This window comes from Drosophila sulfurigaster, chromosome 4, assembly GCF_023558435.1.
Source record: "Drosophila sulfurigaster albostrigata strain 15112-1811.04 chromosome 4, ASM2355843v2, whole genome shotgun sequence".
NCBI lineage: Eukaryota > Metazoa > Arthropoda > Insecta > Diptera > Drosophilidae > Drosophila > Drosophila sulfurigaster.
Window position 1 is genome coordinate 70,001 of NC_084884.1, and position 24,397 is coordinate 94,397.

The window sequence follows — 24,397 nt, forward strand, 5'->3', positions numbered from 1 at the left end:
CCCAACGGTGGTTTGATTGATGAACGAATTGGCAGTTTCATAAGTTTGCCAGCAGCGGCGCCTTTGCGGATGTTACCAAATTTTCAACAACAACAATGTTCCTCACAACTGCTCTTTAAAGATGGCAACAACATCGAGTCAGATGCCTCCAGTATCCAAAATATTCAAGATGGTCAAACAGAATCGTATTGGAGGGAGCTACACCCGATTTAGCTACAGGAGCAGAGACCAGCAATATTGATGAAGCATTTTGTCAAAATGCTCGACCTTACACCTCAATGCTGCCACTTGACTATAAAGATTACTACTCCGACTACGGCCATTCGGATAATTTGTCAACATACAGTGACACACCACCAGTGACAATTAGCGCTGTTCAACACAAGCTTCAACAACAGCGCAAAATCTCGCTTATGATGGCAATGACAACTGCATCTGTGATAGCATCTGGCGAAACAAGAATAGCTGTTCATATGCAAAAGCAGCAGCAACATTCACAGCAACGTGTCAATAATTATTCTTCGACAGACTTTAATAATCAAATTGGTTACAGATCCACTGCTTCAACAACAGATGTTTTTTCTATCGGAATGAAAGAACCCGACCTAGTAGATGCACCAACTACTCATACAACTCCAACTGCAACTACAACTCGAAAATTGCCAAAACGACTCCCGTCGCCTCAGTACAAGACATTACTAAATACTTCTAGCCTTTCTGTTACTGAAAATTCATCGTTACAAGTTCCACTACCTGAGTTCACAGATGCCTTAAGTTTGCCACAGTCAGAGACAAAAATTATCGCCCAAAGCAGTTGCCCAAGTTGCCAATATCAAAGGCTAATATCACAGTAGGGAATGCAAACACAGATCTTATCAATTCATATATTACTAATCATAGACCAATTTATCACCATAATTCGATAGTTTTGCCATCCGAAAATGCATCGCCAATTTCATCAGATCATGTAATCTTCAGTGCTACCAATACTCTTGAATCAAAATCTTTAATAAGCTCAAATGCAGATTGTACCGAGAATAAAAATGCCAAAATAACATCGATACTCAAAACGAGTTAGTCAGCAAAACCGTTAATACATCTGAAAAATTAAAGATTCTTCATCTCTCCTATTATTAGATTCAAATGAGGTTGTTAAATATGAGGACGATAAGAATTCGATTGCTTCGACATCTCCTAAAAAATCATCGATAGAACTAGATTCAAGATCACTTAGCCTAGGATTGCCAATTATAGATCATCAAGTAATCAATTCAATAGAAAAGGTATCTGAGCCACAGGCGTCATCATTTGACATATCTCAATATCTAAAGCCTTATACATTTGACTCAATTGAATATCGTACTGAAAATAAAAATGATTACCCTTCTACTGAAATTGTAACTACAATTAGTGCACACGTTTCCTTACATGATAACGACCGAGATGACTTATTTACTTCATCAAAGTTTTCACTGCCACCACTGGAAACCCATACAATTACAAAGTGGTCAAGCAGCCCAATCAACATTGCAGATCCGTCATTATCAATCCCACCTACAGTTATCGACTTGTCTATATCATCACCGCAACAAAGTCCAACGGCTTCAAAATCTGAAATGATCATAACACCATTAAGTGATTCTTCATCCACTTTATCGTATTTATTATGTAAGCAGACGTTTAATGCTGACAATTTAAATTCTCTTCAGTGTAATATTGATGCAATATCGTCAACTATTTCTTCAAATACACCTCCCGTTCTTAATACCTTTGAAACCATGCTCACAACAAATATAGTTAATTCAGATTCAATACCTGCTGAGATTGTGAAATCAACGTCAATTATTAATGCTTCACCAGAATCAAAACAATCCTACGTTGATTATATGCGAAAATTTGATCTTCCAGAGCTTCCGCCTATTCTTGACATAGAAATCAATAGCAGTGATGAAACCGTTATTTTTCAATCCAATACACCATATTGTAATATCAAAACAACACCAACCCCTCCAATAAATGATGATACAAAGATCTCAGCGCCAACTTCAAATACAATTTCCGAGTCTTCCTTTGAATCCAATAAACTGGATTATTCAAATATTGTGAATGATAATATGGAAGTTCCGGTGTTGCCATGTTTGGAAATAACCTCAACGAATTCATGCCTTGGATTGATGTCAGGATTCTGTAATGAATCATCTCATCCTCAATCGCTAACTAATAATTTTTAATAAGCCCAAAAGTTGAGTCAACAGCCTGTGCTTCAGGCTTCGATGACAGTTTCTATGATAGTTTTAATGTGGATCTATTAGCCACCATTGCACAAATTGAGAAAGAAACATGTATTCCACCTGTTCAGTTGACAAAAAGTGATAAAACCAACCAAATTAATGTCAATACAATATTGACAGATGTCGATTTGAATAAAATGTCCGATCTGGAAGAGAAAGACGATTATAAGCCTCTTCAGCCATTTGATGCCATGAATGTACTTGATCCATATTCAACAAGAAAAGTTGCAGATACACATACAGCTACAAGTGTTTTGGGTGGCCTTTCCAAAGGCATCAAAGGTGGATTGGACGGAGTAATTAGCGGTGTTAGTTCAACAGTGGATTCAACGAAACTAAATACGTTTAACAATAATAGCAAGAAAAGTTTTGGTTTCAACTTAGCCTCAAAACTTGTGCCGAGTGTTAGTGGATTACTTTCCAGCTCAAACAGACAGAACGAGGAAGAAAAACTATCTTCAACTACATATAATACTTCAATATCGTTAGCAGACAATTCGGTCGAAATACTTAATTCAAAGCAAATGTATACAGCATCGCTTCTTGACAAATCCGACTTAAGCCGCAACAACAATGGGACGCCTATTTTGGGAATTTTAAGAAGCAATATCAATTCCAATACAGACTTTGACATCAATCGCACGGATGAACTTATTTTCTCCTCGACTGATTTAATAAACTCAGATAATTTGGAAATGCAAGTTCTTGATAATGATTATGCCAATTATGATATTTTAGAATATCAAACAACAAGCAACAATGATAATGGAGAGAACGTTTGCTTGCAACAGGATGATTTTTTTAAGTCAACACCAACAAATATTATTAGTATTGGCTTGAATGATGTAATCACTTTAAATAAAAATCAAGAAACAGTAACGGTAACTAAAACAACAAATGAAATGAATAAGAAAAGTGGATCTAACAATACTAGTGGTGGAGGAGTGTTTGGAAGCCTTTTGGTAAAGCGGCAGCAGCTGTTCAATCCGCTACTCAGGCAGTCAATCAGAGTGCTTCCTCCGTGGCTTCAGTTGTAGCTCAAAAGACATCAAATACGTTAGCAAATAGCAAATCCATTCCAGTGGCAAGTGTATCAACAATATTGTATTCGAATAATACAACCGCTACTATAGCTTCAAGCTCGAACACTACTTCCTCAATAATTGATGAAAGTGAATATCATGGATATAATAAAATGTTGCTAAAGGAAGAAACATCGTCCAATCAATATTCGAATACTGGTGATGATTACACGAATAGTAATACTCCGGGTATACTCGGGTATAATATGTCAATGGCAATGACAATGGCTCCACCAGTGGTCTCTGAAAATGACAATATTCACTACTCAGATGAAAATAATCAGCAAAATGGTGTTGTAGCACCAGCAGGCCAAAATATTACCTGCGGTGCCGTCAGTGGGATCCACAGGCAAAAAACTGCCCACTCTTAATGGTAAATCAGGACTCTTGATTAAACAACAGCCAACTGAAATTTTTGATGATGAATCCGAAGACGACGATATCATTAATGATTTTATGATAGGCAATCGACAATCTGAGATGAACCATAAGGAAAAATATTGCATGATCGATAGTGAGCAGGATGATTACTTTTTGGATTCTCAGCTGACGACACCGTCTAGTCGAAGAGCAACCGATTATTATGACCATGTCAACACAAGTTATAATTATCGAGAAGACTTCTTTAACGAAGAGGATGAATATAAGTATCTTGAACATCAAAGGCTTTTAAAGCAAGAGCAATTTCATCAGCATCAAGAACAACAGGAGCTGCAACAAATAAAAACCAAAACAGTCATTAGATTACATAGACAATCATCAACCAGACGACGATGAGAACGATAACGATGACTTCTTGGACGAAAACTATCCGAGTGATGAAGACTGCGGAAATTATTTAGATGAAACCTCCAGCGGCAGTGTTGGTGGTATTATAGGTGCACGAAAGTTCATTCATGGTAATAACAATCATTCTATATCAACGACTAACGCCAGTATCAGTACTGCCGAGCCAACTGCTTTAGGGAGTATTCACACCATTACAGCGGTTACAAACATTCCTCCGCAATTGCTAACACCATCTCATCATCAAATCAAAAAGCAGGACAGTATTGTTATTGAAGAAGGTAATTCTTTACTGATGGATTTAGTTGACGACCGTCAAGTAGCCTCAAACGCATCTCATGACTATAATCACGAGGTGGATATCGACGACGATGATAAATTAACTGATCTGATGCCGACAAGAACCAAGTCGCAAAACAAAAAGATTCTCATGCGGGGCGAAACTGAAGAAGTCGTTAGCGGTCACATGCAAATACTGCGAAAACCAGAAATATCCGCGAAACAGAGATGGCACTGGGCTTACAACAAAATTATTATGCAGTTAAATGTGAGTACCATTTTAATTAATTGACTAAGCATCCTTCGTTTGCAAAACCATAAATATGTACTATATTAAAAGTCGTAAAGCCGCAACTTTATCTAAATATATGTATGAATAGTTTTCTTTATGATTTCTGGTGAGTGATTGGTTATTAACCCTTTCATGCCCAAAATAAACTGGGAACACATAGAAAATATTTAACGTCATAAATGATTAATAACGTATTTTTCATTCCGATTTTCGATACTCTAAGGTATGTCCTTGCTGCAATGTTGCCTTGTAGGCAACATTTGTCCATCCATATATATAAATAAGTACGTAAAATGTAAATGTTAAATGTAAAGTCAATGTTGCCTATAGGCAACAGTAATATATCGAAAGTTCCTATACCTACTGAGATTGTGAAGTCAACGTCAATTATTAATGCTTCACCACAATTAAATCAATCCTACCTTAACTTCCGCCCATTTTTGACATATAAATAGCGGCGATGAAATCGTTATTTTTCAAGCCAATATTGTAATATTAAAACAATACCAACACCGTCAAAAAGATGATACAAATCCCTTGTCTGTATCCTCAGCTACAACTTTAAATACAATTTCTTACCCGGCTAGTTTTATCTAGAAATAACCACCTATTATTGGCGTACAAAGTTCCCTTGGTTCCATCAATGATACAAATATTTGTTTCAAAGCTTGCTCCTCAAATCGCATCATGATATAAAGGCCTTCATTTTGGCCAAAGTTAAAAATGTCAATCCAAAGGATGCATCTTCAGTATGTCAACTTTACTATTCGAAACTTTTGATCGTCTACTTCTTGGCCTGAGAGTACAAACCCAAAATTAACAATCGGTCGCTGCTTAGCTTTCACTTAATAATCACTTCAATCGACTACACCTTTTCTTCAGAAAACCCCAATTACTTCGCTTTTAGTAATTTATTAAGATGAACTGTTATATTGAGTATAATGCTTTTAATTTACCTTCCTCCCCTTGCTGTACCAAGATGAGAATTTTGATTGTGCCGAAAGCCAATACATTTTGCAAGTTCCACAAATTTTAGAGTTACCGTTTTTGGCAACCTTTATGACTCTAAAAACCTATGACCCTATTAAACAAATGCAATTATTAAAAAAAAAAAGTAAGTCGGGCAAATTTGAAAATATACCAAATTAATACACCGCAAAATACTAAAAAATTTCCAAGCAAAAACAAGTAAGAAAGCTAGGGTCAAGTGTGCTCGACTGTGAGATACCCGCTACCCATTTTGAGTAAAATTAAAATATTGCGGTAATATTCTCAAAAATATTACAAAATAGTAAAAACATGTCAAATTGCATATTTTGGTATATTTATTTAATACTACATCCAAAATATACTATAGAGTGCAAAATATACCAGATTGTCAGCCAAAGCATATAAGCCCCTTAGTAAGTGTGCGTTATTGCCCATACAAAAGAGTATTTCTTTAATAACTTCGACAATGTTTATCTGATCGCAATCAAATTTTCAGGAATTGCAATTACTATGTATATTTATTATTGTAATTCGCGACTTTAGCTTTAAAACGCTTGTTACTCGATTTTTGTCGATTTGCGAGGTTGAAAGTGGACGTGGCAACCATTTGAAACCAACTTGATCTGCGTGCAAACATAATAAATGCTATCGAATAATTATAGTTCTATATCTTATAATCTCTGAGATGCAGTGTTGCGTACGGGCAGACGGATAGGGTCGTAAATGCCTTCTTTTACCTGTTATATACATTTCCTGCCGTCGTATCCGCCTGAACGTTCATTTGTAAATTGTAAAAAAATGTTAGAAGTTATTAAAGAGAAACTTTTGTGGGTAAATTACGCCTACTTCAATGGGGTCTTACCAGCTTAGGGTGACAATCTGATGTGTTTTGACCTCTATGTTAGAATGTAGAACTTTATTGATATTCTAAATATAGTCTTCGTTATATTTTAGTATATTTGCGGCATATTATTTGCTATATTTAGCGGATATCTCACAGTCGCAGCACTCGACCCACCGACAGAGGATGCGTAGAATCCGCAAATTTAGGATTTTACTCTGCGCGAAAAATTAATAGCAATCGCTTACCGCAGTAACTTTCTCTAATTTTGGACAGTTATAATAAGAAGCCACACTTTATACACTATTTACACTGAATTGCATTATCGAAATTTCCGTTAAGTACCTTAAGTGGCGCAAAATTTATTGAATTGCTAATGATTTCTTTCTACTGCCTTTGGTATTCTTCTTTTTCCTACCCTTTTGCGTGATTCAATTTTGATGTAAATACTTGCAAATGCACTTGGTCTAAATAAAGAATTAAAATCACCTTGGTTATTTAAATATCAAACATATCAACCTTATAAATATCAATTACAAAATACTAAAACACTGAATCGAATTTCGCGACATCCCCTACTGAGTGAAGCAACCGTTTCTTACACGTCCAAAACAGCCAGCTTGGAGTCGGGACACACCATGTTGGCACTTATTACTAACTCCTGAACTACATACGATTTTTTATGGATTTTTTTTTTTGTTCTTTGGACTAGAGGTGGGCATGGGCCGGGCCTTTTTCGTAGTCCGCGGGCTTACACATGCCCGGAGACGGCCCGGCGGGCCCGTGTCTTAGCAAAAGGGCCGGCCCGTAAAACCCGAAATAGGCCCGTAAAAGCCCGAAATAGGCCTGAAAACAATTTTGATTTGTTCGCGCTATTTTTTATTCTCGAATTATAACCGCCATTTATCGCATTTTAATTGTTTATATATAATACTATCGACTTGCTTATACAATATTTTACTTGTTTGCAAAATTGGCGTATATAGTATATACCAAAATTCGCTCTACTTTAAAATTACGCTTTTAATTCGATTTTTTGATTTGCTGGGGCGTAAGTGGGCGTGGCAAAAATTTGAAACAAACTTGATCTGCGTGCAAACATAACAAATGCTATCGGAAAAAAATATATCTCTATCTCTTATAGTCCCTGAGATCTAGGTGTTCATACGGACAGACACTCAGACGGACATGGCTATATCGTCTCGGCTGTTGACGCTGATAAAGAATATATATACTTTATAGGGCCTCCTTCTACCTGTTACATAAATTTCCTGCCGGCACAAAGTTATAATACCCTTCTACCCTAGCGGGTATAAAATGTAGTTGACTCGTTGGTTTATTGTCGTTCTTTTAAGACCGCTAGAAGATCAATTAGGCTTGTAATTACTTTTAAAACGACTAATTTCTGACCACACCTCTAATTTGGAAACAACATTTTTGCCGTCGGCAACAACAATTTTCGTTTTTGTGAGCGACCGATAAGTTCGACAGCATGAGTTATCGCCTAAGCTGCCATACTTTTGATGGAATGAAAAGCATGTTAATTAATTAATTATTAACTTAAGTGGTAAAATTTTATAAAAAATATTGAAACCACCGGAATGAAATCCATTAAAAAGGTGGCCATCTTCATTTTTTGTGGGAAACAGCTGATTGCCGTTCAACTGATTTTTTAAAGAAAGTTTCAAATCTTTCTTTTCAAAAAGACAAAAGGCAAATATATGTCATTCAGGGAAGCATAAATAAACTATGGAGGATAAATACAGTAGAATCCGGTTATAGCGACTTTCAAGGGACCGTCGTTATATCCGGAACACCTACTAACCAAAAGTTGAAAAATAAAATTTTGTTTATTTTATGGTTGCCATAGGTTTTAAAATACAACTAATTAATGTTATACTCAATTTAATTTGTATGGGGACCCACCAAGTCATCGAGTTTTCGTCACAAAAATCGGACGGACGCTATAAGCGGCGTCGCTATAACCGGATTCTACTGTATACCCTTATGTGAGTTCAACAAGTCAACTCTTTCAGCAGTAAATAATGAAACGTTCCGATAGCAAAACGATGACCAAAAACTTGTGAAAACCGGAGCACCTAAAAACGAAAATCTCGGTTTTGGTCCCAAAACGAAAACGAAAAGTGAATACCGGAGCATGCCTGAAAATTTCTTGTTTTGCAATTCGAAAGAATCTTGTGAAAGTGAAAACGTAATAATCAGACATGCATCCGGGAGCACCAATTTTATCGTTTTCGTTTTCATTGGTGCTCCCGGATGCATGTCTGATTATTCCCAAAATATTCGAAAACAACATACCTCAAAATACTAAAAGAATATGCCAAATGGTATATTTGGTGTATTGATATGGTACTACATTCAAGACACTATAGAGTACAAAATATACCATATTGTCAGCCAAAGCAACTATGTTAAGACCCCTAGCAACTAAGACCCCATACAAAAGTATTTCTTTAATAACTTCGACAATTTTTATCTGATCGCAACTATTTCAGGAATCACAAAGACTATAGTTATTAATGTATATACCAAAATAGGTAGCGGGTATTTTAAAGTCGAGCTCACTCTCCTGTACATTTCTGACTTGTTACTTGTTTTACTCCAATCAATAACCTTCTGTAGAAAACGCATACCCCGAATTGTGTTATAGTCAATGAAAATCGGCTTCCAACTATACTACTATAATAGAAAATTTTTGGAGTGATTTTTATACATATACGATGATGCGGTTATATGCACCAAAGTAATATATTATACTACAACAATTACAATGTATGTAGTTGGTCTATGTAGATAATCGAAAACTACTGCTCAAATCTGTCACTCTTTAAGCTGTCGTTGAAAAATTCTAAATATTGATTAAAAGTGGACGCAGCATATAAGTGAATGTCTACTACAGACAATTTTTTTGTTAGTTGTTTAATTGTTGCGCTTTTATGAGTATGTACAAACATATGTATATCAATTAATTAGTATTCCTTGGTAAACTGATAAGCTGACACACTTATATAGATATTGTCGGTAAGCTCCCTTATATACACAGAAAAAACTTCTTTAGGGGCAACATCACTGTAACCTTTTTTATTGCAATTTTTTTCAACGAGAAAAAATAAGTGTAAATAAAGGAATTTTTGATATGTTGTGAAACATGCATATTATATTTAAAGGAAAAAAAAATGTCGGCGATATGGCCCTCACACTGAAAGGTGTTTCGCTGGAAGACCTCCGCGGCACGCAATACATGTGGTGTAAATTTGTACTTGCCGGACAATCAATATCAAATATCAAAATCAATATATGTTGTGATTTTCGTGATCGTTTGAACAAAGGTCATAATTTCACTAAAACTAAATTTTGACAATTAAAAATCGTAGGACATTCTCTACGTATTTGCGGTTTAAATTCAAAACCGTATTTCGAGTAAAATGCAAAGTTTTGAAATTGCGAATCAAAAAGTTTTTTCACCCAATTTTTGTTTAATGTATTCTAGGTTAGATAAACTATATTTTAAGCAAAAAAAAACATAACAGTGGTGTTACCCTTTAAATTAAAAATAAAAACTGTAATCAAGACTAACCCATGCTAAAATTAAATTCAGAAATTCTTGAAAATTAAATATTTATGAAATGAATAAAATGGAAAATTGGCAATATTTTACCCAAATACAAAATGTTAAATATATAATTAAAATAATATTAAAATATATTATTCTTATAATTTTATATTTACTTGAGCTCAATAAATAATATTTTTAAATATTACTTACTATTTTCAAAATAACCGTTTGCCTAAATCGAAATTATTATCAAAGCATGCACAATAATTTTATACAAGTTTTCTATAGCATTAAAAATTTACTTAATCGAAGATCTAAGAACTTTCCATCTCAAGATGTTTATATTATGTATGTATGTGACTGCACGAAATGTATGTAACATGCAGAAGGAGTCATCTCCGACCCCATATAGAATATGTATTATTGATTAGCGTCAACAGCCGAAACGATATACATAGCTATGTCCGTATGAACACACAGATCTCTCATTTTTGCACTTGTTATTTACACATTACATGCAGAGCAACTCTGTTGCCACGTCCACCTCCGCCTACGGAAATGGAACCAAAAATCCAGTAATTTTTAAGCGATTTACAATAATAACTACAGTATTAATGATTCCTGAAAATTTGGATATTTTATTTGCATTCAAATAATAATTGTTGAAGTTATTTAAAGTGTTGTATGAAAAAAACTTCGTATGCAATCGAGTCTTAGCTGCTTTGGTTGACGTTCTGATATATGTATTTTGTACGTGATAGTATATTTTGAATGTAGTACTATTGTATATCAAGATACCAAATATATCTTTGATGTTTTGGAATTTTTAGGTATATTAATTTGGTATATTTCAAGAAAAATGCATTGTTTTGCGGGTATCTCATAGTTGAGCACTTCGACTAAAGCTTCTTTTACTTGTTTTTCATTTATATCTTCAAAGCACAAGTCTTCCACATTCAGCGCCCACAACAGTCGGTTATTGGTTGTGGTGCTACAAACTTGAACAACATACAAATTTGTAAAATGATAGAACTTGGCAATCTAAAGCTAAATTCTAAAATACCAATCATATTGGCTTCTCCTCCAACTGTAGCAGAACGCACTCGTAAGCTGAGCTGCCTTCTCAAGCACCACGGTGGCAGTATTGTTTGTTGTGTATGTTTAATATTGAAACTTACATCTATAGAATATATTAATATTAAGGTTGTCGAAATTTTTAAAAAATATCGTATCGATGATATTGTTTTTATCAAATAATATGATAATAATATTTCTAAATATCACCGAAAAATATCGATATATTTGATATTTTTGATTTTTTTTAATAAATTGATAAAAATGTTTTTCCTGGATAATAAAAAGAAAATAAGTTTTATAAACTTACATTTTTAATTATATTTTTAATCAATATATATATACATGTCTTATGTCTTATATGTATCTAAATGTAACATCAAGCCCAATTGGCAGAATTTAAAGATTTTAAAAACACTTTACTTTAGGTGTATGTCCATCAAAAATTGCAAAAATTTCGAAAGTGCGACGACAGATTCGATGAATTACCGCTGGTTTTAATTGTTTTCTCACAATGAATGTACTTCGCGGTGCCGCCTGTTATGTTTGTGTAATTTGATTTAACATTCATTTTACCCTTTATTCTTCTGTCAAATTTCAAATTTAATTTAAGTTTAAATTGAAAGTTTCAATCGACGCTTTGAATTTAGAGTGACCAAGGAAAAAATATCAAAAAATAGAAATAAAAATATCGTGATTTCGATATTTGGGCAAAAAAATATCACGATATAAATATATAATTTTTAGAAAAAATATCGATATATTGATATTTTGATATATTATCAACAACCCTAATTAATATCAACAAATTGTAAATATCAATTGCCATTTTATAAGATTATTCCAAGACTTTGCTTTCTTTTATATTCCCGACACTAATAATAACAAGTAAGAAAGTTACAGTCGAGTTTGCTCGACTGTGAGATACGCGCTACCCATTTTAATAAAAGCAAAATATTACGGTATTATTTTCAAAATATTCAGAAAATACTAAAAAATACTACAAATATACCAAAATGGTGCAAAAATTTGAAACAAACTTGATCTGCGTGCAAACATAACAAATGCAGTCGAAAACAAGTAAGAAAGTTACAGTCGAGTGTGCTCGCTTATGAGATACCCGCTACCCATTTTTAATAAAGGCAAAATATTGAGGTATCATTTTCAAAATATACCAAAAATATTTAAAAAAATACTAAAATATGCCAAATGGTATGTTTGGTATATCGATATAGTACACCTTTCAAAATATACCATACACGGCACAATATACCAGATTGTCAGCAAAAGCAACTAAGACCCCTAGTAAATAGGCGTTTTTGCCCATACAAATGTAGTGGGTATAAAAGAGTATTGCAACTCCTACGAAAAGAAAAGATATGAGGAAGTTGAAATTCTTGAGTCTGCATCAATTATCTAATAAACTAAACCATGTCCGTTTTTCATATAAACACCTTCTAAGAGAGAATAGAAATTGAAAAACAATATTTTAATTTAACACTTGTTTTTGTTGCAGGCATATCATGTTTGTATTAGATTTTGACCTTATTTTTATACCCACTGCCCATAGGGTAGAAGGGTATTATAACTTTGTGCCGGCAGGAAATGTATGTAGCATGTAACATGTCGGAGGCATCTCCGACCCTCTAATGTATGTTATATACAAGTATATTCTTCATCAGCATGAACAGCCGAGACGATCTAGCCATGTCCGTCTGTCTGTCCGTCTGTCCGTACGAAACACTGAATCTCAGAACCAGAGACTTAGAGATAAGAGATAAAGCTATAATTTTTTGACAGCATTTGTAATGTTTGCACGCAGATCAAGTTTGTTTCAAATTTTTGTCACGCCCACTTCCGCCCCTGCAAATAAAAAAAATTGAATAACAAGCGTAATTTTAAAGCTACAGCTGCAAATTTTGGTGTATACAATAATAAACATAGTAGTTATGATTCCTGAAAATACTTTTGTATGGGCAAAAACGCCTATTTACTAGGGGTGAGCTTTGGCCGACAATCTAGCACATTGTGCCGTCTATGGTATATTTTGAATGGTGTACTATATCGATATACCAAACATATCATTTGGGTCATTCTTAGTATTTTTTAGTATATTTGCAGTATATTCGGTATATTTTGAGAATAATACCGCAAAATATATTGCCTTTAATCAAATTGGGTAGCGGGTATCTCACAGTCGAGTACACTCGACTGTAGCTTTCTTACTTGTTTTTATTTGGACTATCCTTAGGCCATTGCACTATGGGAAAAAGTCGATTTTTGGCATAAACTCTAGTTTTAAGGATAAAAACTTGAAATTTGTTATATATACTATTAAGATTAATGTGTAATTTCGGATTTTGTTGCTTTTGAATCGAACCATTGCCTTCATAACCCCCACCCCCACCAATAAATGTTTTTAATATAACCAATGAAACATTTAATATTGGTTGATATTTGCTGATTTAAAGTTTCATCAAATTGCTCGCCGTAAAGTTGTATTTGTATGTAGCTTCTTAGAGCATCTTCCGAGCGCCTGTTTTTCTCCCAAACTTCGAGAAGTGCAGCGTGTGGGAGCTCATAAGTTGCTGGACATAAGTCATTTTTGAAGAAACGTGCAAAAGTTGCAAAATGATTAGTTTTATGATATTAATGATACATTTGGTAATAACTTTGCGTTTTTACCTTTTTGCAACGTTGTGCCATTTATAAGTTATACACCACGGAACACAAACAAACTTGTTAGTTTTAAGCTAAAAGATATACATATAAAACACTTCACAGTTGGACAACAAGTCATAATAATCAAAACATGTAATCTAAGATACATTTATATACCTTTGCTACGATTTGCCATAATCAGAAATAATAAATCAATTTGTTGCACCACAAAATAAACAGTGAAAGTTTGTAAAGATTTTTCACTAATTTAAGCACACTACAAAGTCAATCGAACAGCTGACTTTGTTCGTTTATCAACACTATGGTGTTGTTAGTAAAAATCTTAGATAACGGTTCTTGGCTAATTAGGGTATGTAAATTCAAAAATATATTTTATTTTTAAAAATAATTTGATTTTATGCCAAAAATATCCTATAGTGCATTGCTTGGTTTAAGGTTGCTCCTGTTTGTAGCTACCGACGCTTCGTGTATTTTATCTCGGCGTCTGTTATTGTCCAAAAACATTTGCAAATTTAGAGAGCAATTTACTGAAATATGTGACGATCGGATAAGGATGCAGCCTGCGTGTATACCATGCCCACTAAACTCTTCTGCTTGGTGGCAGCTTTGTGAATATTATGTCGGGCTGCTTAAATAGATTTCTCCATTTGGTAGCGATTGCATGATTACTCACGTGGCTTGCAATTTGCCAAGTGCCAAAAGCTTGTGAATAGCTGCAGAATTCACACGCTTTTCAACTAAGTTCGTATGAGCTGTTAAGGTTGTCCATATCTTAACCATATCTGATCTGCTTTCAAGTTTCTCGTGTGGATTAGCAATGAGTTTACTGTGTCTCAGAAATAGGCATTTGTGCGATCATATGCCGCTTTAGTTTCCGTGAACGCGTGAACGAATGTTGGCCAGTTCTCCGACTTGCCTCCAAACTCGGCAATTTGCGTACACACTGACACTGAAGATCCGAAAACCATTGTTGATGATGTATGTCGTGACAGAGGTCTCTCTTAGGCCGTGATATGGTGCAAATCCATAATGATGTCTCGAATTAACGGCGGTCATGAAACAAGATGGCGATGATATCCATAGCGCACATAAATTAGTTAGCAACATTTTACAAACACTGCACATGGGATGAAATGCCTTTATTTTGGCCAAAACCTAAAAGTTCATGTTAATATATCAATAATGTTACAATTATTTCAAGCTTTGAAAAGTCCCTAGACATCGAAAATATTTCATTGGTATTTTATTGTGCAGCCCTCGACTTCCACCAGCCGTTGAAAGTCATGTTTTTAATGAAATACGTAAGCAATAGTTTTGTTGGTTCTAACCTTAAAATATTTGTGTTTCGTGGAGCATATCTAGCAAGATACAACAGGATTCAAATAACAACTTATGTGGTAGTATGAGTTATTATGTGTATATTCAGATAGCATTTAAATAATTTGCGGGAATTTGCGGTGGGGTTAAATATTTCAATAGATGCAAGCAAGGTTTTTATTCGTCGAGGTGACTTACTAAAAACTTGGCTGGATACAAATCGCAATGTCAACCCCTCTTTTGACTGGGTAATTCCAAATGATTTTCCGGAAAACGATTTAGAGGTGATTAAAACAAAAAAATATAAAAAAACTAAAAAATACAAAATAAAAAATAAGAAAATGCGAAATTCACAAATAATATAAGCAGCAAATTCTCCAAGTTTCAACTTTCTAGCTTTAAAAGTACGGTTGTGGCCAAAATATAGGCATTTCATCCCAATGTGCACTGGTTGATTTGCACGTTCAAGCATAGGTTGATTGGCACTCATAAATGGTTTGATTCTGCACCATTTTGAGTGGTGCTTTCAGGTGAGCGGTCTTCTTCACAAAACTCGCAACCAGAGTCGCAACGGTTGTCTTTTCTGGGACAGCGTGCGAACTGCTGCCGATTGCACATTGTATAATCTTAATTTTAGTAAAACCACAAATGCATTCCAAATGGGTAAGAATATCTCACAGTGGAGCATACTCGACTGTAGCTTTCTTACTTGATTTCTATTAAAATAATTGTAAATATTTACGCATGTTATACAACTTCTGCGTCGCAGAAGCAGCCGATAACCATGCTCCTACCATACATACACGTTATCCGAATAGATACAAGCACAATTGAATTACACTCTTACTGTTAAGCGCCCCCGTCGTGGTAATAAAGTTTTAAAGGGGTAGCAACGAACATTCTTAGTTCCTCAAGAGGTTTATTCTCATTAGCTACGAATGAACGCAATGAAAATATATTTTTTAAGCGCTTTTCCCATTTGAACGCAATTGTATTTGTTCCACACAATTCCACACAAAAAAAAAAGTTTGTTAAAAATGTTTCGGGCGTCATTTCATTCCCGGTTCCCAGTACAAATTATGCGTATCGATTCTGGAATGTTTTTAGAGATAACAATAAAACACACAAGGCCGGAAACACAAATCTACACAAATCTGCCAAGTATGCGTTTCCACCGCATTTTCACTACAAAAACAGGTAACAAAATTACCGTTACCCGCTACAACCGAAAAGTACTTCAATATATCGAAGGCTATACTTGGTATTTCGGTATATGTACTTTATATACTAAATATGCGAAAGTAAATGCTACTATCGAGTACGCTCGATATCATCCTATCATCGTTCTGAATAAAAGCAAATAAGTGGGGTAATCATTTAAATATACCAAAACAATTTACATAAATCCAAGAACTGAATACTGATCTAACAAGTGTTTAATAAAATCTTGGCTCCATCTCTTTCGTATCTGATATCTAGGGCTGATCAAGAATATATGCCTCCTTCTGCCTTCAACCCTTTTGGTAGCGACAGGTTAATTAAAACATTTCAACTTTTAAACGATGTCAGTGTCACTTCAGCATTCCCGTTTAAGTGTTATAATGATGGTAGCAATTATTGTGTGTACCAATAACTAGAAATATTAAGCTTGCAATTTTTATACCCGCTACCCATAGGGTATTATAACTTTGTGCCGGTAGGAAACGTATGTAACAGAAGGAGGCATCTCCGACCCTATAAAGTATATATATTCATATTCATTAGGTTTGCATGCAGATCAAGTTTGTTTCAAATTTTGCCACGCCCGCTTCCGCCCCCGCAAATCAATAAAATCGAATAGAAAGCGTAATTTTAAAGCTATAGCCGTGAATTTTTGTTTATACGATAATAACAATAGTAATTATGATAAAATTTGGCTGCGATCAGATAAAAATTGTGGAAGTTATTAAAGAAATACTTTTGTATGACCAAAAATGTCTATTTACTGGGGGTCTTAGTTGCTTTTGCTGACAATCTGGTATATTGTGCCGTCTATGGTATATTTTGAATGTGGTACTATATCGATATACTGAATATACTATTTGATACATTTTTAGTATTTTGTAGTATTTTTGGTATATTTTTAAAATAATACCCTAATATTTTGCTTTTATTGAAAATGGGTAGCGGGTATCTCACAGTCGAGCACACTCGGCTGTAGCTTTCTTACTTGTTTTCAATTTGCGTGGGCGGAAGTGGTCGTGGCAAACATCTATTATTGATGTTACTTCTGGAAAGTAATTAACTCAACTAAGAGGGAGCAGGGAAACTTAAAAAATGTTATCGGTTAGCTCAATGCAAAGATAGGGATTCAAATAACTCTTAACAATTCTATATTTTGCAATTGCATTATAAAAATGAGTTTAATTTTATACCTATTGCTATTTGTCGACGGCTGTTTTATCCTACATGTAGCAGGGAAAAACAATTGCTATTTGGAACATCGCCCCTAGTTAAAACAAGATAAGATGAGATACAAAATAAAGATAAATATTTTTAAAATCTATGTATTTCTAAATCCACGAACTGTGTAAACATTTTTAAGTGAATACATAAGTACTAATAATTACATATGTACATATATTATATTTATAGGAGTTAAGTATTTATTTACCACGCCAATATAACTTATCGCTCTTCAAGTTTGTCGAGCTTTTAAAGAGGCAACTCCTGCGCAACAATATGCTTTTCGTTCTCTTTTATTCAGCATGCGCAGTAGAAACATATCAACTCTCTCTCAAGTTTTATTTAACCACCATACTGTCCCAATTTCTGTTGTATACTAAAGCTTTCTATCCACTGAAGTTGTGCGTTTCTCCTCTGTTCTTATATATTGCAAACTCAAAGTTCTGAGCGAACCTCCTTAGCGCACATGTATTTATTTGCGTGTATATATACCCATACATGTTGCTTATACAAAGCCAATTTTAAGAGAACAAAAATAAGGCGCACATACAATTGGGACATGAACTATCAAAAGTAGTATACTTCTAAGCGTTTGTCAATTCACATCAAAATATCTTCTGTTCTTCCAAAAAAATAATTGTTTAATAAATAACACAAATTTAATTTTCTAAAATTTCTGATAATAGATAAAAAAAATTAAAATTTTAAATTTTAATTCGTTTAATTATTTTCCACCAATATTTGGGTGCTCCCAATATGTATGCATATGCAAAATTATTTTGTGCTTTTATTTATTAAATGAGTATACATTTTTCAAGTTGATTTATATTTAAAACGGGGTTTATGAATCCAAATTTTTAGTGAATATATGGAAATGTTTAATGGAAGCTGTGTAAAGAAGATTAGTTCAAAATTTACTTAACGTGTGTGATCTCGTTCTGCAGTATGTATAAAATTTAGCATAGCCTTAGAAATTAATTTGTTAATTTGAAATACATTTAGATCAAAACCATCTAATGAAACGATGACTCTTGTCTGCGTAATCAGAGTCTGCAATCAACACCATAAAACTAATTTAAACCACTTTCTTTGGGTTCAACATGTACATGAAAAGATGAATACCACGCAAAATTGATACTAGAACAAGGTTATACAATTCGAAAACAAGATAACAGTAACACAAATTCAAGTAACGCGATGCCTTTGATTTCGAATCTAACCACAAACGAAGTCGATAACAAATTTATCGAACAACAATCACGCCATCATCAAACACAAAAACAGCAGCAGTCTTACAGTGCTGCCGTCAATGCGCTTGAAAGCCAGCTTAAAATTAAACAACAACTAAAGGAACAGCTTCAGCAGGAGCACCAACTTCATGAGACATTACAAAATCAAGAACATCAGTTTCCCTGCCGTTGTTAGATGTTGCTTTGAATTCTACATCGGGTGTAAACAGCCAACACAAGGGCACAAATAAATCGCAATTAAATCTGGCTAGTGATTCCTTAACTATGTCAGTAACGGAGTCAAAACATGCTTATAATGGTAGCATGTCATCCATTCGAAGCGAACAACATCTGTGCCAATTGTATAACGCACAAAAGCACTCGGACTATATCATATCCGACTATATGGATAAGATAGCAACACGCATTAGTCTGCTGGAGACGGAATTGAAATTTGCTTGGCGTGCTCTAGATTTATTGTCGAATGAGTACGGTAAAATATGGACAAGGTTAGAAAAATTGGAAAATATTTCGGCGGAGCAACAGTCGGTTGTGGGCAATCTTATGGGATTGGTCGCGGGGGCAAATCAAAGCCAACATAAAACAGACTTGAGTTTGGATATGGATGACGTTGCTTCGCTGGGTAAATTTTATCAATGAATAATCTTCCAATGGAATCAAATATAAATGCCAGCATTGGTCTTGGGCGTATGGAATTATTAAAGGTGAATCAACAGAATACCGAAAACGAATTAAACTCCTTGAATGAGTTAAATATGGAAGTTACCAGCGATAAATATGTTGTTAATAACTATGCAGACGAGTTGTTTTCGGATACTGTTACTGAATATGATCTCGATGGCAGACATCGCATTGGCGACAACGATAACGATGAATTTTTTCATTTATTTGAAAACCAAGTGCAAAGTCCACAAGAGATTAGCATCAACGGTTGTCAGGAACTTGACATAGATCCATGGATGTCATATTCTTTTCCAAGTCCAGTTGGTATAGTACAGGGAAATACAACAGAACAAGCGCAATTATACTCGAACAACTCTAGTGTTATGATGTATGAGCAGCAGCAAAAAATGGCAAATAATGCGCGTGTGGAGCTTTTAAAGAAATTCCTTAACGGACAGCGCGTTCTTGAGCAGGTTGAATCCGTAACTGCTTCAGCTTCTGCTTCTCAAGCCAGCTTAGACCTTAACCTGACCAATTTAACGGAACCGGAATTGGATCATTCCCATATTGTGTCTAATGATACAAAAGATTCAACTAATATTAATGAACTGGATGAACTCATTGAAGAGGTTAAGTTTTTCGATTAACAGCAGTTAAAACTGGTCAAGGTGGGAATGAAGTAGTGCCAATTGAAGACACCGGTGGAACAACCATTAGTCAACTTTCCGAGTCAAAAATAATACAACAGCGGAATAGTGAAATGACTGAAAACTTTTACAGAAATCTGAACGAAGAATATCGGGAAAACCATTTATCTTCGGAAATATCAAATATGGAGCAACTTTTACAGACAACAAATATTCCGAGTGAACACCATTCTATGTCACCTTGTTTACGCGGAAATCGCCTTACATCTTCTCTAATGATGATCTATGAGGGTAATGAAGATGAAATGCTCCAAATAGGTAAAACCGTTCACCAGACTTGACAACCTTCACCTCCACCATATCTACTACAACTACAAATTCTGTGCCGACTTCAGAGAGCAGCCCTTACAAAAGTAAAGAGCTACGAAAGGCTAGGAAAAAAACATTATAAAATGAAATGGATATGATAAATAACTTGAAAACAGTTCTATCTCAAGCAACAATAGACTCATCAAATAGAACCACTACAATAGATAGAAATGTTGATTGTAATCATTTGCCCAATCTCAAGCCGTTACTTCAGGACGAAGATGAACTTGTATCAGAAAATCTCTATACTCCAAAATTCTCCATATTATCTCGCGATGATGATGTATATCTTCATGATGCAAATATTGCAATATTAGATTACATCACTGACGTGATGATACGAGAGATAAATAAAATAAAAGATCTACAATCGTTATCTGGTGATCAGATTTTCAAACTGCGCCAGACCATTCGAGCAGAACAAATATTTTTGAGAAGCTCAATCAAGTTGACAAGAATTTGACTCTTTTATTATTAAATCCAGTCACTATGGCAGAGGAGCTTCAACGCCTTCGAATTGTGGATATTGAGAAAAAATTCGATTTGGTAATAAAGAAGTTTACTAAAAACATAGATACGCTGAAGAAACTCGTTGGTAATTCCTTTGAAACCTACAAAAAAGTCAAAACATATTTCTGAACCAATTTCAGCTTCGGCAATTAAAGCATCAGATAAATGTCATTCATTGGAGTATCAAAATTTAAATCAATTATCTCAATCGACAAGTCCAAATGATTACAGTGCTCTTTTATTACGAAACAACTCTGATCTGGATGAACAACTGAAACTACTTGAAACTCAAGAGATTGAAATTAATTTCAAAAGAAACATACAGCAAGTAAAGTCGACCTATAATGAAACAAATGATGAAAATTTGGTGGATGTCACCATAAAACATGAGTTGCTTAATAGACATAAGCATAACAAGTCTGTTAATTCCACCGATGCAACTTTAAGTTCAACAAACATTTATAATCAAGATGAATATATTCGCTCTTTAAAAAAGTTTGATCGCCACAATAGCATGCTATTCCTTCTACATCTTCAAAATCCAGAAAAGCACCAAATTTCAACTAGCTTGGATGATATGTTACTGGGACCAAATGGAACTAGCCCACCTCCTCCAGCTCCCACAGATATATTTGAGGATATTTTAAATATGACTAATGAAAATATTTCTGTAAATCCTTTCTTAGTTGAAATACAATCAGACGAGCAAGACCAGCAGCAGCACAAGCCAATTCAAACAATAAACTACTCACCTCGACAAGCAAAATCAGATTCAGGATTATCGTCAATGAGCGGATGGTCACCAAATTCCCCAGTAATAGGAGGAAATACACATAATGGAAACGTTTCATATAAAGAACACAAAGATATCTCTCTAGAAATGATTCAGATGATGATAAACTTGCCAGCCATCAGTAAAAACAAATCGGCATCAACCACCAAATTAATCACTAATGTAGCCAAAGATATCGATCTCGATAACATAGATGCTTATCAACAACGAGAACAGAAGGAGACTACTTTTGGTAATGACTACATATTTTCAGAAGAAAACCTTAATTATATTCATGAGCTTTCGAAAAATATACCCATTTGTTCGGTTTACGAAAATAAATCTATTTTTAATGCAAAACCAAATCTGAACAAATCCAGTTGCACAGTAGATGAAATGTTTGAAGGGGAACGCTACCGTCACCATCAAATCGGTCACTTTGCAAAATCAAAGGATGCTACTAATACATCTCAAAATACAGCAGCAATGAAAAAAATAAGCACTATGACAGAAACAAATCGGATACCAGATCTTTTGAGGAATGAAATGCAAAGTCAAAAGTTCAACGTATTAAACAAAATGGCAGAACCTATTAAGGATTTTGAAAATTATTCGAGGGGAATTATAAGTCATCAGGAAAGCGATATCAACAACGAACAAACACGCAAACCGAACTTAACAGATCGACTAGCTTACTACCCATCATCAGTTGGTATCGACGACAGTGACACCAATAATTTGGATTACCTTGACCTCAAAGAATGTGATCGTTTTCAGAGTCTATCAAGTTTAAAACACTTAAAAGTCCTGATACACCATTAATAATTCAATCTCATTCGTTCGAGCTTGTAGACGAACTTGATTCTAAGGGCATTGAAATTGATGAAGGGCAGAACGTACAGTTATCCTCGATAAAATCACCTAAGGTATGGAACAAAATAAGTCATTTACTGCAGGATAATTTAAAAATAAAACGTTCAGTTAGATACACCCGCTCTCATTCACTGCCCGGTGATGATTCTACACATCGAGAGGCTGGAGAATCTCAAATTTATTATGGCCCAGCTGCTCCAAATACATTAGCTAATGAAACCTTACTAATAACCAATAATCGTAGCCGCAGCACTGGTAGACGTAGGAATACCCAGCTTTCAAAACGCATTCAGAAATTACCAATGCGCATTATTCAAAGAGCAACAAGTGCAATATCAACAAGTGATCAGAACACAGATCAATATACATATGGAGATTCACTTAGAGAAGATAATAAACAAAATAAAAACGGACCTTGTCGATCAAAATAAACAGCCTCGTGCGGAAGGCAAAACATATAAGCGACACAGCCTCAGCCATTTAAATTCCGAGATAGAAATGGAATTAAACATTAATCAAGCTAAACAACAAAAAAATACTTCAGATAATGAACGCTCAATAAATAACTGTTATGTAGATTATAAGTATGATGAATTTCAGAATAAAAGCAAAAGTTACGGCGAAACAACCCCACAACATTATTATCCTACGAATTCTGCAATTGCAGAGTCAAATATTTTTGCTATTGTGGGGAACTTAAAACGATCATCAAATACTATCTCGCAACTTCCAACTGATTCTGATACGATTGGAGAGCAAAACGACAATGCGAATATTCAGCAACCTGAAAATGTAGTAAATCTTAACGAAGTATATTCCATCAATAAAACAATATGTGAAGACCTAAAGACAAGTAGTCATTTGATGCAGAACGCACCACCTTCATTTCGACCTGATGATGACAGTGAAAACTGTTCTGAATTAGTATTTACAAAAACTTTCGACCCGACTATAAAATGTGAAACGTCTACATCAATGCCATTGCCACAACCACCGCTTCTAGTGGCAATAACATTTATAGAGAAAACTTCAGCAGCTACTACAACTTCAAACTCCACAATTGTGACAAAAAACAGCGCATCTCAACAACAACAGTCGTTAGACATTCCAGGCAGTCTTGGAAATGGCTGTAGAGACGACGATGACAATCGTAGTCAACACTCTGGACGTACACTTTCGTCATCACGTCGCCAGAGCACTGAGGACAGTATTGACACAGATGACGAATATTTTTGTTATGAGCTGCGACAACTTGAAGAACTTGAGCGCACAACTGAGACTGAGGAATCTATAGTAGTGGCAAGTTCTGATGTGTATGACGATGACGGTGGACAGAGTTGTGAGGGGAGTGCCGTTGATAATGCTGTACTTTTTCACAAATTGATCAATTGGCGACTAGCAGCGTAGAATGCGATAACCTTTATTATCCTGAACGGCAAATAAGTTGTAATGCTTCTCCACAATTTGATACCGAGATGCCTGATGAAAACGCTAAAGAAAAGATGTCCCGGGTCTTGGCGGAGCTGAAGTGTGTAGTTAGATTGCATCCTGATGTTCAAACTAATGGTTCCACTGGAAAGAAGGAAAAACAAAATCCACCGCGAGACAGCGATAGATTGACTAAAGTCAGTGATATGCATAGAGCTTGGCAGGATGC

General features: G+C 34.8%; 5 protein-coding genes across 5 annotated transcripts in view; all 5 read left to right on the forward strand.

The window, feature by feature from the left end:
* Positions 1-124, forward strand: part of LOC133847013 (uncharacterized) — a 2,818-nt gene extending 2,694 nt beyond the window's left edge. The window contains exon 3 of the mRNA XM_062281714.1: positions 1-124. This exon is cut by the window's left edge and continues 677 nt beyond it. The gene's annotated coding sequence lies outside the window, so the exon portion shown is untranslated.
* LOC133846907 (uncharacterized) overlaps positions 1-1,248 on the forward strand; it is a 1,472-nt gene extending 224 nt beyond the window's left edge. Inside the window, exon 2 of the mRNA XM_062281620.1 lies at positions 122-1,248. Within this exon, the coding sequence (XP_062137604.1) occupies positions 122-854 (733 nt within the window). The 3' untranslated portion in view covers positions 855-1,248. The remainder of the gene's footprint in view (positions 1-121) is intronic.
* Positions 1,249-2,230: 982 nt separating this feature from the next.
* The window catches only part of LOC133847015 (protein unc-13 homolog B), a 70,495-nt gene continuing 48,328 nt past the window's right edge, over positions 2,231-24,397 (forward strand). The window contains 4 exon segments of the mRNA XM_062281716.1: positions 2,231-3,248; positions 3,251-3,679; positions 3,681-4,104; positions 4,106-4,706. Of these exon segments, the coding sequence (XP_062137700.1) occupies positions 2,429-3,248; positions 3,251-3,679; positions 3,681-4,104; positions 4,106-4,706 (2,274 nt within the window). The 5' untranslated portion in view covers positions 2,231-2,428.
* Positions 18,645-21,157, forward strand: LOC133847012 (uncharacterized). Its single transcript, XM_062281713.1, has one exon. It carries the CDS (start codon positions 19,542-19,544, stop codon positions 20,214-20,216), a length of 675 nt encoding a protein of 224 aa, XP_062137697.1. The 5' UTR covers positions 18,645-19,541; the 3' UTR covers positions 20,217-21,157.
* On the forward strand, positions 22,703-24,157 carry LOC133847011 (uncharacterized). The gene has a single exon (XM_062281712.1). It carries the CDS (start codon positions 23,110-23,112, stop codon positions 24,145-24,147), a length of 1,038 nt encoding a protein of 345 aa, XP_062137696.1. The 5' UTR covers positions 22,703-23,109; the 3' UTR covers positions 24,148-24,157.

What these genes read in the sequence shown, in the direction of transcription:
- LOC133847011 (XM_062281712.1), top strand. Translation starts at nt 23,110, where the DNA reads ATGGAGATTCACTTAGAGAAGATAATAAACAAAATAAAAACGGACCTT.
- LOC133847012 (XM_062281713.1), top strand. Translation starts at nt 19,542, where the DNA reads ATGAATAATCTTCCAATGGAATCAAATATAAATGCCAGCATTGGTCTT.